At 42.3% G+C, this 17,121-nt stretch overlaps 1 protein-coding gene across 1 annotated transcript in view; it reads right to left on the reverse strand.

The window, feature by feature from the left end:
• Positions 1 to 17,121, reverse strand: part of LOC102807487 (uncharacterized) — a 159,615-nt gene that overhangs the window by 128,682 nt on the left and 13,812 nt on the right. Inside the window, exons 5-9 of the mRNA XM_085497556.1 lie at positions 16,134 to 16,306; positions 15,227 to 15,366; positions 11,867 to 12,067; positions 11,054 to 11,128; positions 9,915 to 10,070 (exon numbers count right to left, since the gene is read on the reverse strand). Of these exons, the coding sequence (XP_085353682.1) occupies positions 9,915 to 10,070; positions 11,054 to 11,128; positions 11,867 to 12,067; positions 15,227 to 15,366; positions 16,134 to 16,306 (745 nt within the window). The remainder of the gene's footprint in view (positions 1 to 9,914; positions 10,071 to 11,053; positions 11,129 to 11,866; positions 12,068 to 15,226; positions 15,367 to 16,133; positions 16,307 to 17,121) is intronic.

Genomic DNA, 17,121 nt, shown 5'->3' on the forward strand with positions numbered 1-17,121 from the left:
GCTTGGTCCGAGAGTGTTACTCTCTTCTCAAGTACCTGTAAGAGAGCCCGGTGTTTCAACAAAGTATGCTGTAGCGGGAGGCTGTGTAACGCGGCCTGGGGGAACTACCCTGCGAACCGCAGGCATCATTCTGATGATGTGCATCAGTTCTCGGAGGGACACAGAGGGAACACTGACTAGGCGTTCGGTTAGGTCAGTTAGGCAGTGGGCCTGTGGTGACTGTACCAAGCCCACCTGCATGTCGAACTCCCTTTTCAGGAACACCAACTGTTGTGTTGGCTGAGGATGGGACTTGCTCGATTTACTAGAAAGCACAACTGGTCTAGAAAGGTGTTAGCCTTACTGTTTGACTAACCCTTGTTGGGTTATGTAGCAACAAGCAAGTAGCAGTAGCACCACCTGTTTTCAAAATCTGGTAAATACGTATGGAGCCATGCAAAACCCGAAGGGGAGCACCCTGCACTGGACTACTTGGCCCAACTAGGCAAATCGAGAGAGTCGCTGACTCACTGGGTGTATCAGTATGTGCGGGTAAGTATCGCTCTAATCTAGCGAGGCTAACCAGTAGAAACAGAGCATGGAGAATATATCAATACTCAGCGGTTCCAGGAAACATACTGATTTAGTGTGCTTAAGTCCAGAACAGATTGTAGCCACCTGTAGTCGTTGGAACCACCAATACTTGCAAGTAGAAGTCCGGAATTAATGCTGGGTCCCCTATCCTGTGTATAGAGCCCTTTGTAAGCATACTATCTATTTCCTGTCGGATTGCTCCAACTTTGCGGGGGTCCCCTGGTAGTGCCCCAAATGGGGGCTCGTGTCAGGGGGTTGGAGATTGCAGTGGGATCTCGTAACCGTGCAAGGCCGCCTGGAGAGTCCAGGGATCAGTTACGTGCTGCCTCCGAACCGGAATACATTGGCGCAATCAGTGCAACAGAGATGTGTGGGTTCGGTGGTTCTACATCAGGGGTGATCACTTCTCGCCGAGGTGAGACCCCGTGAGGCCTGTAGAAGTCAGTAGGTGCCTCCCGCCAGACATTTGCCCATTCCCCTTGTCGCAAGCAAAAGCATCAAACATGCTTCCCCTGCGAGCTGGGTAGGCAACCCCCAAGGAAGAGGGGGCACCACCTGGTCCCTTCTTCCTCTGGGGCGCTGCACCACTCTTCCTTCCCCCGAAAGATTCAGGACGCTTGCCTCCTGGCTACTTCTGGCCAATGGGTGCCGACTTTGGTCGTTATGTTTTCTCAGCTTGGGGTCCTTACCACTTGCCCTTGGCAGAAGCCAAACTGGCTTGCGGGTCTCACCTGTACCAACGGGTCAGTGGGATCTCGAAGCACTGAGACTGCTCCTTCCATCCTCAAAACACGAGAGCCAGATGATATCCCACGTAGTCGTGTGGTGTCCCATCAATGGCTGTGTCTGCGGGTCGAGGAGGTTTGTGTGTTCCGCCTTTGAGACTTCAGAGTGCTGGCGGCGTAAAACAATAAGTTTCAGTGGGCTGGCCACAACCCAGAGGTTGAGGGTCGCCACTCTGCTCTCAGTGCGTAGAATGTTTACGACTAAACGGTTGAAATATTCCATGAATGCTGCAAACCCTTTTGCCTGTCCTACTGAACCAAAAAATTCATGGTACCGGGATCGGGGAGAGGAACCAAAGGATCCGATCGGGGCGCGAGATTTGATTCGAAACCCTGCTGTCTCCGGTCTCAAACACCGCTCGATCGGGTATCGCTTGGTCCAGCAGAAAGGGTTGAATATAAAATTGTCTAAGGACTTAGGCCTCTATCCTGCAAGGACAAAGGAACGCCCATCAACACTGCTGTGCATTCCCCCCTACATCCAGCACTCTGCCAGACCAGGAGAGTCCTGCAGTTGGTATTGCTTTGGATCCCGTCGTCTGGCTCCCGGTAGTGACAGTCCTACCAAGAGTGACTGTTTCAGTGATCTAAAATTGTGGCCAAATGCGTCACCCAAGTTTTTTTCTTTTCTTGTAAGGCAGTGCACACAAAAAGACGACACAGGGGTAAAAAAAATAAGAAAGATTTATCCTACCAGCCACAGCGTCGGCTGCCACGTAGGTGACAGCTAGTCAGACCAAAAACTCGAACAGGAAAAAATCTGATGATTGATCACGCCGTTTTTATCGCACCTCACTCAGTACGGGGAAAAACAAGACTGAATTGGGGAGCCAATATGGTGCCGCTTCATTGCCTTGGCCACGTGGTTCATGACGTAAGGGGAAAATCTTGAGGTCATGGGCTTCCCCTGACCTAGATTTCTCTGTCCGTCGCAGATTAATGCCTACAGTTCAAAATAGTCATTTTGTCTGGTGGGTGATTGAACGTAATGAATGAATGAATTTAACTAATCTTCCACCCACATATTTAATAAAAAAAAAACAATTTTCAAAAGAAAGGGGACAATACCATTGTTCACCAAAAATATTTGTTAAAGTTACAAAATTGAAGATATCATCATGAAATATTCAAATCGTTTTGGGGTCCACCCAAAGTACACATATCCTTGGGGGCGGAGCTACGTCACAAGACGTTCCACGTTGCTAAGACTGTACCACTGTACCATGTATTTCTATGGGCTCTGCACAAACTGATGTGGTACGCCGGTCAAAGAGTCGGTGAAAATAGCTAAATTTGAGAAAACAACACAAACTCAACTTTGAAGTAACCCTTAACAACCAAATTTATATACACACATCTAATCTTGTTATGCTGTTCAGGGGAGTCTCAACAACCATCCCAAAGTACCGTTTTCTGAGAGTTTTCGGCCTTTGTTTTCACCAGGATGGTTGCCAGGCAGTGAAAATGCCCTGGTGCCCGTATCAAAGCAATTAGAGAAGCAGTTTTCAAGTAGAAGTTGGAAATCACATATTACACATTTGCTAAAATTAGAGAATTAACAAGCATTGATAATGCATAGTCCCTGTTAAGTTTTAGTTGATGTAAATGGAAGTACAAGTGACATGTAGAAATGAAGGACCAATGTTTTATAACACTAACACAGATTATAGATATGTGGAAACTTTGAACTGAACTGGACTGTATCTTACAGAGGAAATAGCATGAAAGAAAAATGCAGCCAGTCGGGTATTGTTGTTCAAGTATCTCCAAAAGAAATATGGCTTGCACCGTAACTTAATATGTAAGGTCATCATACAAAGTTTGATTGAAATCACCCTGTTCAGGTCCGAGAAACAGTTCTGGACATGTTACAGACTGTGATTTTAAGATATTAAACAAAATGGCCGTCATTTCGACAAATCTAATTAAATCTCAAAACAAAACATGGTGTTGTGTTATCTTGAAGTATAGTACCCAAGTACAAACTTTGAACTGAATCAGGCCATATCTTATGGAGAAATCAGCACGAAAACGAAAAAAAAAAATGGCTGCCAGTCGACCATCTTGAACCGAATCTCAAAAAAAAAAGTTACTAAATATGCATGATCAACATACAAAGTTTGATTTAAATCACCCTGTTCAGCTCCGAGAAACAGTTTGGGACACGTTTAATTAACAAATTTAGGCAGAGGGTTCTCCAAATCCGCCTATTCACATAGTTCATACCCACCATAGACAATAGTCAGTCAAAATGACTGTTTTGAACTGTAGGCATTAATCAGCGATTCTGCCAATGACATTGAGAGAGAATCTAGGTCAGGGGAAGCCTCGTGACCACCAAGATTCTTTTCCTTTACGTCACGAACCACGTGACCGAGCCCATATGGCGGCGCCATCAGGGATATCCGGAGTCTATGATGGGTATGAACTATGTGAATAGGCGGGTTCGGAGAACTCTCTGCCTAAATTCACTACGTTCAATTACCCACCATAGACTCCGGTCAGTCAAAATGACTATTTTTAACTGTAGGCAGAGTCAGACGCCGATAGGTGGCGGGTTTTCCGAGCAAACAGAAAAGTCTTTTCCCAGTCCGGGATGGAACACTCTACAATAATTACTCAACACCCTAGTTAAGGCCCAAAAAAAGGTGGTGTCTTACCTTGCCTGTGCTGTCCCCGGAGCAAGAAGCCAAAATGCTGCTAAGATGACAGGGTTCGGTGTGCCCGAGAAAGCTAGACCCCAACCAATCCTGGGGGTAGTAAGCTTTCGAAGTAAAGACTGAAACAGTTCTGCGTGAGGGCATAGGCCACAAAGCAGAACCTGGGAGCTTCCAGTGGAGTGCTGATGGTAGAGAAATCTGTCAGCAAAATAATAATGAGACTGACTTATTGCCTATGCGCAGGGACCCTTGTGGTCGTTCGGGCTTGGTCAGCAAACCAAGACTGACCCACTATGACGGAACCCAACCTAAGGAGACCTTTCTCAATGGATTCGGTGTCTCTTAGATGGTAGTTGATAAAGACATTCTGTGTTCTCCAGAAGCCTGCCCTTCATGTGTGCTCGAGGGGTGCCTGACGCTAGCACTAGTGAGTTAGCAATCGCACAGACCTTATGACCTCGTACTTGGTGTTTCTCCAAGCTCTGCGTCGAGGCAGTTAAAGTATTATAGACCTCTAATACAGTCACAATAAATCTGAATCCTTAGTACGGTTTGGTAGCAACTCCATGCTCGAACCAGGCAGAGAAGCAATTCCTCCTAACCCTCTGGGCAGACAAAATTTGACAGCCGGGGGATGACGATGCAGTGAGGATAAGGGTCCTGGGGTTTGGTTCTAGGCAAGAAACTGGATTTGTGTCATCACTATATCTTGATTTTCCATAACGGCGGTACATCATCCGAGAAGGACAATGCCCCCAGCTCTGAAGACTGGCGAAGGCCAGTAGGAAGACTATTTTCCATGTCTAAAATTTGAGTGGTGCTGATCGGAGAGGCTCAAATGGCAGTCTGCTTAGAGCAGACAACACAGCCGACAAGTCCCAGTTGAGTGGTTCCCTTGTATGGGGTCTCAGCATTTGGAAAGCAGTAAATAGTCTCCTAATAATAGGACAATCGGCTAGTCTTGTTCCCGTACATTCTCAATGGTGGGAGACAAGGCCGACCTGTAGCCAACGCACCTGTAGCCAACCCACTTCGTCAAACAGGTGGACGAAGGAGCCTGCTACTTGGCCAATAGGGGGATGGTATGGATAAATCTCCCTTCCGCTACACCAATCAGTGTATGCTCGCAGCCTAGAAATGTGGGCCGCATTGGTGGAATCCCTGTTTTCCCTGGCCAGGACGTTGGCAGCCCGCTCAGATAAGGCTTTCGTATGTGCGGGTCTACCGGGAGCCTCTATGCATGTAAGTGATATCTGCTGGGCTCGTTGGTAGTGCGCTGTCTGGTTGGGACGGCAGGTCCGGTAAGTCCGGAAGCACTGCTAGTGTTTCGACTAGCATTTCCGACAGAAGTGGAAACTAGGCCTTGCTTGGTCAATTGGGTGCGACCAATGATAATATGCATGTGTTTTCTCCTGTGCCCGGTGTACTAGCGGGAAGGGAGGAAAGACGTACACAACTAAGTGGGTCCATGAAGTTAGCAAAGCGATCCTGGCCCAGGCTCCTGGAGTCGACAGGAGTGTTACATACGAGCTTGGTGTTCTCCATTGGATTCCAGGCACCAAAGAAGGATTTGCTCCGCTAGGACTGACAACGACGGGGAATGCCCCCCCCCTTTATGGAGCATGACCCTGTGGTTAAGAACTATGGGTAGAAAGCGTGGTAGTGCACTTTACACTGCTTTCAGTTCGAGCCGGTTGATATGGTAGTCCCGAAACTAATGCGGGAGCCATATCCTTGGGCTTGTTCGTCAAATAGATGCGATCCCCAACCCTGGGGGAGGCATCTGTTACCAGAGTCATACGGCGAGTGGGTCCAAGGTTGGCCAGTGATGACCACCAGGGCAGGGCTTCCTTCACTTGGTCCGAGATCAAAACCCGCCTATCTAGTTCCCATAGGAGAGCTCAACATTGTAACAACAAACATTGTACCGGGCGGCTAAAGTCATCATTCCGATGATCCACATTAGTTCTCTGAGGGACACTGAGGGAACGCTGACTAGACGTTCGGCTAGGCTGCTTAGCGCTAAGCAACAAGCTTGAAATAGCTATACCAAGCTTACCTCTGTGTCAAACTCCATGCCAAGAGACACCAACTGCGCAGTGGGTCGAGATGGGACTTGTCGATTTACTAACGAGCCCAACTAGTGAAGTAAATCCTGTGTTAGCCTGAAGCGTTTGGCTATTAACCCCTTGTCTGGGTTGTGTAGTAACCAGTCGTCTAGGTACGGATTGAGGTGTACCGACATTGGTGAAGCAGCAGCACTACCTGTTTCATCACTCTGGTGAACACGTAGGACGCTGTGCATAACCCTAGCAGGGGGCACCTGAAATTTGAATACTTGGCCCAGCTGGGCGATTGGAAGGAGATGGCAACTCGCTGGGTGCATCCCTATGTGCAGGTAGGCCTAGCTTAAGTCTAGTGGGGCTAGCCAGTCGAAACGGAGGATGGAGAGAAGGACCCTGAATGGCGTCTCCATGTGGAACCATTCAAGGAGCACGTACTGATTCAGTCTGCCAAGGTCCAGAACTGGACGCGCGCCACTTGTAGATTTTGGTACTATGAACACATTTGGGTAGAAGCATGGCCTTAGTTCCGGCTGATCTACCCTGTGTATGGCGCCCTTTCCCAGCAAAACTGCTACTTCCTGCCTGATTGCTTCCGCCTTTCGGAAGTCCTCTGGCAGTGCCCAATAGGGAAGACACTGACAGGAGAGATGGAGATTTAAGCGGTATTCCGTACCAGGATGTCACCACCTGGAAAGGTACAAGGACCAGTCACCCGCTGTCTCTCAAACCGGACTACACCGGTGTAATCTGTGTACGACAGGGATATGTGGCCAAGGGTTCAGCAGTTGCGAGGGGGGTGCTCTCTTCTCCCATGAGGTCAGTTTCCACAAGGCCTGAAGTAGTCACTAAGTTGTGACCTGGCCACTCGCCAAAAACATGCCTGTCCCCCGGTTGCAGAGGTAAGCGTCAAAACATGCTTCCCCCTCTGCCGGGGTGGACGACCGCCAGAGGAGGGTGGGGAGCCACCACCTGACCCTTTCCTCCCTGGGGGCACGCCGCCACTCTTTCCTACCATGGAAGAGTATGAGCACTTGCCTCCTGGCTGACTTTGGCTAGCGGACGACGCCCTAGGGCATTGTGTTTTCTGTGCTTAGGGTGCCCTCCGCTTACCCTTGGCAGGGCCAATTGGCTAGCGGATTTGATTTGAACCCTCTGGTTCATTGCACTCTGAAGCTCCGAGACTGTACCTGCCATTCCCCGAACCAAGAGGGTGGAAGATGTACAGTCTGCATCACTGAGGTGGGGAACGTACCCACTGACTCAGTTTGTCAGCAAAAACACATGCGTCTAAGGCCCTGTCTTGTAGCACAGTAGTGGCCCCAGCTAAGAGAGCCATGTGACACTAGGAAATGTCGCACGTAGATGTGCGGTGGCCAACCAGTAAATGTGCCACCTGGTCTCGGAGGCTGGTACGTTCTGCTTCCGAGGTCTCCAGAGTCCAGGGCGCGCACAATAATGCACTCAAGCAACTCTGCCCTCAGGGTTGGATGGTTCGTCTCTGATTGAGCTGGCGAGAACGCCCATGGAACGCGGCTGTCCCCCTTTGCCCAGTTTGCCAAACAGAAATTCGTGGTACCGGGGTCTGGGGAAGGAGTCTTGGGATCCGGTTGGGGGCGTTTTGGTCTCATCCCACACTGTGGGGTCTGATCTCGAAACCACACCGACTGGGTAGCGTTTGGTCCAGCGGGAAGTGTTGCCTAAGGTTTTTCACCACCTGGGGCCTTAAGCGTTACCTCCTCCGCGGCTGACCAACATCCGCCCATCAACACCGTTTGCGCACCCTGCGCCCCACTCCGCACTCAGACGGACAGGGAGAGACATGCCGACAGGGCTGCTTGGATCCTGATGCCCATGATCCCATAAGCGTTGAAGCTACCTTAGGTGGTCACCTTAGGATCAAGGGTGGGGGTATTTACATTGTATTACTAAGATCAATGATACTCTGCATCACCCCAAAAGCGTGGCTCACCGAGTCATTATGAATGGAAAACTCTGAAGGACCGGCGTTGTGTGCCCTGCCCTGAAAGCCCAGCCCCGAGATCCGAGCCTTGGCTACCAGTACCCCATTGGCATTCAGTGCCTGAGGCTCCAGAGGAGGCCTGGTGCAATTAACCTGAGCCTCAGCCTCACCCAAATTAGTGGGAGAGCCACGGCTGGGAACCGGGCGTTCCCTGGAAAAGACGTGTTTGAATGCAAACATGCTTTTGTGTTTCTTCCTGCTTGCCCACCGAGGGCCGCAGTGGAGACAGCTCGCTCCGACTGCATCTTATCTACCCGGCCTGCCAGGAACGCAATTGTCCTGACAGTCTTTCGAACAAAGCCCTAAAGTCGGAGGCAAACCCGGCGCCGTGCAAGGAAGGGTCCACAAAGGGCCCCATAGGAGGAAAGCCTCCAGGGGCACAGCTTCGATGCAGCCGGTAAAATCGGGTAAACCACCGCCTGAAAAAACAGACTATGAGGATGCCCTCCGATCAGCGGGGGGAGACCAAGTAAAAATATCTACCTCCACCATCGGGGCCTCCTACTTGACGTCCCAGTACACGAAGCACCAGTAGCCGAGTGTGAGGCCTTCCCACTCATGCCGAACACGCAACTCACTTTAACCAATTTTTTTACTGGATGCGCAACCTTGCTGTGAAGAAACGAGCGACGCGGTCAGTCTCAGCGATTTTGATGGCTCTGAAAGAAAAATTCCAGGCCACAGAACTCCAGTGAAAAACACACGCCTTCACGGCAAAAACCCTGAATCCACGCACACAGCTACAACAAAAGTATTTCCGAAGCGGGACTATGCTGGTAAATTCTGAATATAACCACTGCACAGTCGACTCAAAATACGAGGAGACAAAAAAAAACTGTAGCGAGCCCTGGTGCTGTCATTACATCTATTCATTTCTAAATACATAGATCAAGCATAAAATGAAGACGACATGCATGAGGGAAGCGAATTATAGTAGGAAAAGTAGACGTAACGAAACCAACAAGTGATTAAGCTACGTCGCCTGGGTATTATTTCTTTGTTGTGAAAGATACTACACACAAAGTGGAAAACGACATGAGGGTAAAAATGACAAGGAAAACTTATCCTACCAGCTACAATGTCGAATGCCGTGCAGCGGCAACAACCGAAGCTAGAAACCAGGACAGGAAAAAAGCAAGCGATCCAGGCAGAGCTCGCTAGACTTGATCTCCACTCAATGCGGAGAAGAAGTAGAGTGGATATCCAGCCCTAATGGCGCCGCCATATGGGCTCGGTCACGTGGTTCGTGACGTAAGGAAAAAGAATCTTGGGGTCACGGGGCTTCCCCTGACCTAGATTCTATCTCGCCGTCATTGGCAGAATCGCTGATTAATGCCTACAGTTCAAAATAGTCATTTTGACTGACCGGAGTCTATGGTGGGTAATTGAACGTAGTGAATTTGTGGGACAAAATGGCTGCCAGTCAGACATATTTAATAAAATCATAACAAAAATTGGCATGCATATGTAGGTCATCATACATACATGTAGTCTGTATGCCAAGTTTGAACACAGACACACGGACAGACAGAACCCAAATTAATAGTCCCCATTTTTAGACTTTGTCCAAATGGGGACTAAAAATATCTTCATTGAAGGTTTTGTCATAAAATAATCAAATCTCACGGTTTTCAAGAAGAAGACATTTGAAGAAAAAAAGTGGATGCACAGGACACGTACATGTCATGGGATAGCGATAACGAAGGCAGCAAAGCTATTAAAGTCAATTGGAAAAATGTAACAGTTTATGACATATATCTGCCTAGTATTTTCAATTCACTTATAATTACATGACTGACCTACCATGCATATGCATAGGAACTGACACTTCTTCAACCTTAGCTCCCAGTGTTATCATCTGGAATGCTGATTTCTTCACCATGGCTGCAACATCTGGCTCTGTTTCTGGACGAATAAATCCTTCTTTAAGAACTCCAATCTTTATGCCAGGTAACTTCATACCAAACTAAAATGAATAACAACTTTTGATTATAACAGGGATCGAAATACCCTGGTGCACACTGCACTATGCACATAGATTATTAGCTAGTGCAAGTAAACTCAAAATATAATGTGCACGCTGTGCATGTAGAAACAACATTTTCTCATTATATTCACTAAGCCTAAATTAAGTTCAACCAACATTGTGAACAATTTTTTCGTGATTGCATCAATCGAGAACCCGTAAATTTTATTTAAACTTTAAAAGTAGTGCATTTCACATGTTAGTGCAGGTAAATTTCAAATTCAACATGCACACTATGCATGCATGGAAAAAATTCTATTTCAATCCCTGTTATAAACTTTGTACTTGTGTTTTATGTTAGAATGGATTTATATATACCAGCAGCTGTATTGACCTTCTTTACAGGCCGAATGCCAATCAGACGATGACTAAAACAGTTTTCTTTCAAATCAGTCACACAATATGTAATTTTATTATTTTGACCAATTTTTAAGAGAAAAATACAGATTTTAAATGGTATTAAAAACAACAGAATTTACTAATTCATGACACCAATATCCAAAGGAACCTCTAACAATTCAGTCTAATAGAAGCATTCATTGACTAGACACATTCTCTGTAGTGAAGTATGTAGTAAACAAAACTGAAATTTCCAGTAGGGTAATGGTGACACTAACAATGAAAAATATAATATTTGATGTAGTATGTATGGGTAAAATTATAATGTAATTGGTCTGGACATGTAAGATTAATGACCCCATAATAGCATACTACTGCGAGTTACCCAATTCAAATCAGATCTATAAAACAACTGAATGAACTCTGTAAATGAACGACAAAAATCATTCTGGAATCACAGAATGGTTGTTGGAACTTATACACTAGATGAAATTAAATTTCAAATTACATTTGTTTTTGTGAGGAATATATTTTCAGAGTGTACGGTCCCTCCTAGCAATATATGAATAGAATTGTATTCTTACTCCTTTAGTATATTCTGGTACAGTTAAATTAGCTGGTTGTCTAGGATCCAATCCACCATCAAGACCAGCAATTGTCTGCAAGTGAGGAAAAAGAAGAAGAAAAATCTCAAACGTTATATCATCTACCCTACGTAAATTCAGAATTTTAAATTATCAGACCTATCACAAATACAAAGCTTTTCAAACAAATTCACCATTTACAATCACAACATATGCAATATTTAATAAATTTTTTTTTCACCAGGTACATTTTACCAACAAATAATTTATAAAACAATAAGTTGTCAGAATTGCCAAATAATTTGTGCCAATCAATATTACCCATGTTATAATACATATGATATTTTTCATCACATGTAACCAAATTTAATATTGAGATATGATGAAGGAACCAATTGTAAATGATTCAATAATAATTGTTTTCATAGAGATTTGACCAATTTTTAGTGCTAAAAATAGTTCAGTGACCGAACTATTATGCCACGTAGTCAAGGAAATCTGGAAATATGTTTCAACGGCCATTACCATTATGTTAAAATAAAAAATTATTACAGAATTATGATAAAATAATTAAAATAATAACAGAGGTAAAACATGTTAAATATTCTCTAAAATTTACTAAACATGATAGTAGAACAACCTGAAAGCTTATACATTAGTGCATATGCCATACCAATGTTTGCTTTTTTCAACCATTACGACTATTGATTTTTTTTAACACTTTAAGCAAGGTGAATTGCACAGTGCAGATATGATACATTCAACATATTCAATTTTACACGTTTTACCCTTGTTACTACTGTAAATATATACCTCTAGCAACAATGCACAGTCGTATACATTCTTTGCAATTGGTCCAGTGTGGTCAGCAGTGTATTCCATCTGTGATATACCAGTATATGGAACTAATCCAAATGTTGGTTTAAAACCAACAACACCACACCATGAAGAGGGTATGCGTATTGATCCACCCTGGTCAGCACCCAATGCCATATCCACATGTCCAGACGCTACCTAAAAGACATCACAGAAACAGTATTATCACAGATAATAATTCTATGAAAGGATTCTCAAGTATTTTTAATATTCTAATTTAACTTAGTGCTATTCAACCTAGTATGTATTCATTATTAGAAAAAAAAATAATATAAATAAAAATAAACTGAGTACTGTATTGTTACGTATTGTGTACGGAATTGTTCCTAATTTCACGCTGATAAATCATTATTAAAGCAGGAAAAAGATACATATTAAGGTTATCATGAGAATATACCGCAAAGTATGCGCATCACTGTACAGGATTGCATCAACATCTACTACACATTGATCAACATAATGGTCGTAATTCCTTCAGGAATACTTTAAAGGATTCTTGTAAAAACCATATTATTCTTCATTATATTATAGGATTACCAATACCAGCAAATTTTATGATGTCGTTGCCACAGATTATTCGCGATAATGTTAGGAAAAGAAATAAAGAGACGGGCATGGGGTGAAAACAATTAAAATCAAAACTGAAAATGAATAACTTGAGTGAATGAGCGATATGAAAAATAATTATTGTTCTTAGTTTACATGAAAAATGTCATTCTCGCCATAACGACAAACACAAATCATAGTCTGGCCAATCCGGTACCGACGCCCAACAAATAAATAAATGTAGCTCACCAAAGGCAAACACGATGGCCTGTTTTATCGATGTCGGCGAATCCCAGTTAAATGTGTGCGATAATGCAAGAAATAAAAAAAAATTACTTCACAGCAGACTAAATACGGGGGGTACGTGATTTTCGACACATCACTGGTCCTCTCGATCATCGGTAAATTAACATCATGTAGGATAGGGAGTTCCCAGTTTGTCTATTTTTTGTATACGTGTTATGTTGAAATGACTTCTGCACACTGTATTGTACTGTGTGTGTGAATAGGAATCGTTGCGTGAACACGTTGACATTATATACAGCATACAGATTACAAAGCCCATATAATGTAGATTCTGTTGAATGTTTTCGTTTCTTCCAAAATATCTTAGTTTTAATGTGTGAAAATTCACTGGCATTCACTGGCAAGGCTGAAATCACTCGTGTGATGGGGTATAATAATAACGATACAACTATGTACATGTATCCCGGGTACGCACCTCTATGCACAGTCGATCCATGCGGTGAACTAACATAGTGCAAGGCCGTGGCGGGCACCGAAACGACATACCGGTCACGGTGTGCTGTCCACTATGGTGATCACTACAGTGCTACTCCAAACCACACACCAGTTACCCGTCCACTTACATTGTAAATAATTTAAATACAATCATATTTGATGGATTACAACTAGTTTCTTAGTTTGCCATATGAGATTGTGGAAACATTTTCCAGGAAGACATTTTAAATTATTCAGATTCACGGGCCAGTGACAGTGAAACTGTTCCGGTCACTGTGGATTTGTCACCAAATTTTCTGCATTTTGGTGGCAGCAAATCCACTCATATTGACAACGGTGAATCAAAGAAAGCTTAAAAAGAACTCACGTGTGCTGAGAGTATTGGAGACACATTAAAATTTAATTCAAAATTACTTGAACTTGAGATATGATAACTAATATAAACAGATTTGAGTGTAAAACTAATAAGGTCTGCATAATGTAATATCTATGTACCAAGTTTCATTGAAATGTGATTATAACCAAATAATTAAGAATTACTATGCTAATTAGAGAATATGAACAGATTTTAACCCAAAATTAATCAGGCCTGTCTATTGTCCTAGAGCATTTATGTGCCAAATGTTACTAAAATGTGATAATCAGTAATTGAGATATTAGTGTTCATTAATTAATTATGTTAATTAGGTGATTAATAAACATAAATATTTACCAAAAACTAATTAGGTCTCTGCATAGTCCTAGGTGCATTGAAACATGATGATGAGTACTCTTTAAAAGTTGCATTAAAATCCAATGAGTGGTTCTTTATATATCAGTGGAACAGTCATGGGACAGCAAAAAATTAACTAATTATGGATATAAGGTAATTAATATGCACAATTATTTACCTTAATACTAATTAGGTCTCTGCATAGTACTAGAAAATCTATGTTGCAAGTCTCATTAAGATGTGATGATTAGTACTTGAGATATCAGGCGAAAAGCAGAAAATTAACTAATTATGCTAATAAGGTGATTAATATTCATAAATATTTAACCATATAACTAATTAGGTCTCTGCACAGTCCTTAAGTAACTATGTACAAAGTTTCATTAAAATGTGATGATTTCTACTTGAAATATTAAAAGCTGAAAATTAATTAATTATGCAAATTAGGTAATTAATATGTACTGATATTAACCTAAAAAATATCAGGTCTGTGCAGTGTCATATGACATCTATGCACCAATATTCATTGAAATGTGATGATTACTACTTGAGATATTAAAAGCTGAAAATTAATTAATTATGCAAATTAGGTAATTAATATGCACTGATATTACCTTAAAAACTATCGGGTCAGTGCAGTGTCCTATGATATCTATGTACCAAGTTTTGAAATGTGATAAATTAGTATTTGAGATATCAGTTGAAAAGTTGAACATTGATAAATAATTATGCAAATTAGGTAATTAATATGCACGGATTTTCACCTAAAACTAATCAAATCTGTGCATTAGTTCAGAGCATATATGTGCCAAGTTTCATCAAAATCCAATGAGTGGTTCTTTAGATATCAGTGGAACAGTCGTGGAACAGCTAAAAATCTGCTAATTATCATGCTAATTAAGTAATTAATATGCAAGAGCATCTATGTACCAAGTTTCATCAAAAATTAATGTATGGTTCTAGAGATATCAGTGAAACAGACGAGCACACATACACACACACGCACACATACAAACACACTAACTGCAAAGACTCCCATTGTGTGCTTCGCACACGAGAGTCAAAAATAATAACAATAATGAACACAAGCACACTTTATGCTTTGTACTCAGCTCACACCTCGCACAAATATGTCGCACAAAGTGAGCTTTCTTCCATTTTGGGTTGGCATGTCATTCATTATTGTTTAATTAACATGTACAGTTTCATTGATATAAACTGATCAATTGTTGAGAATATTGACACTGAAGTACATGCTGTACATGTCGCATCTAAACAGGGACTGATTATTTTAATACCAGAGATGCAGATCCACTACTTGACCCACCAGCTGCATAGTTCATATTGTGAGGGTTTCGGACAGCACCTTTGGCTCGGACAAAACCAACACCGGAAAAGCACAAGTCTTCACAAGATGTTTTCCCTGTAATTTGACCACCTAACAAACAAAAATGAAATTATTTTACATGCTATTGTGATGACAATATCAAAATGTATATGATATAAACACTTCACAATGATTTTGCTACTGTATTTGTTCTGTTAAGTAATGTATTCGCTTACATAAATGACCGAGTTCACAAACATGGATCTAAATCAACCATTTTGAATTTAAGTGCAAAACAAAATGTTGTTCATTATAAGGTCACAAGAAATGACGCCATCTACCTGGTAGCTATCTTGAATTAAATCATGAAATCTGCATATTTAATATGTGACATGATGTATGTGTATAATGGTCACAGACATGTTTGAGATATGTCTCCCGACAAGCATTAAATAAAATGACCACAAGTTGGTCATTTTGAATTTGATCTGAAAAGCAATGTGGTACACATCAATGTCCAACAGCGTTCAATGCATGCACGTAATATGAATGAAATTCATCCACACATCCAGACTGAAAACTGGTTGCACAATGACTTGATTTTGATGAAACAGCAATTTTGAATCAAATCACAAAACAAAACATACACAAGACTACATGTAATGTACAGCACATGATGACAGCAATGTCATCACCTAATTAATATGTCTCGCACATTATGTCGTTCAAAGTGTGCTTTCGTTCATTATGAGCCACTGGGGAGTACATTATTGTTTAAATAATGTTTATCTTGTGAGTATAAGATGGTTTGTAATTATATAAAACACATGTCTTAAAGTTTTATAATATATTACGAGTTAATTACAATACTGACTTACCAGCATCCAGCACTTTTGTAATAACAGTGGCATCATAGTCTGGGACATACCCTTCTAATACATAACTTCCATTCATCATAGGAACACCTGCCAATGGAATATTGTCTTTAACAGCAATGGTTTTACCTTTTAATATACCGGTGTCAGCACCTTTTATGTCACAACGCCAGTACCTTAAAATAAAATAAAGCAAAAATAAACAAGCCATGCATGGCACAGTCCCCATTAGTTATCAAACTATAACCCCGTTATAATCAGTCAAATCATGTCAGAGATACCACATTCATTAAAACAAAATGGCCACCAGTCGGCCATTTATAATCCGATCTAAAAAATAAAATGACGTGCATCAAGGTCCCATAATGTCCAATGTATGCCCCAAGTTTTAACAAAATTCATTCATAAATGCTTGATTATGCTTGATTTTGATGATTTTTCAGCACAAAAATGGCTGCTGTTCAGCCATCTTGAATCAGATCATGAAACAAATTGATGTGCATATGTATAATATTATGTATGATGTACATGTAGGTGTGAAGTTTGAATGTAATTAGTCCAGGCATGTCAAAGATATAGGTTCAGACGCACAGACAGACAGACACACAGAGGTCAAACCATAAGTCCCCATTTTCAAACTGCGTCTTAACAGGGACAAGTAACAATCGTCAATTGTCATATTTCAACCATTTTACTCAGTTTTGAGCATCTCATACCAAGTGTTCAGATAGGCAACATTGTGCATACAAACAATGTTAAAAAGTAATATCAGAAAAATTAGCATGAATCTAAAAACATGCAGCCTCTTGGCTGAGATAGCTCTGTTGTTAGCAATGCACATTTCAATTAAAGAACTGAAGATATCATTAGAAAATGAACAAATCTGGGAGAGGTCTGCCCGAGGTACCTATATGTATCAAAGCAATCTGAAAGAGGTCTACTTGCAGTATTTAAGGTAGAGATGCAGGTTCGTGGGCACTTGGGAGTGACA

This window comes from Saccoglossus kowalevskii, chromosome 3 (genome assembly GCF_978046115.1).
Source record: "Saccoglossus kowalevskii chromosome 3, keSacKowa6.1, whole genome shotgun sequence".
NCBI lineage: Eukaryota > Metazoa > Hemichordata > Enteropneusta > Harrimaniidae > Saccoglossus > Saccoglossus kowalevskii.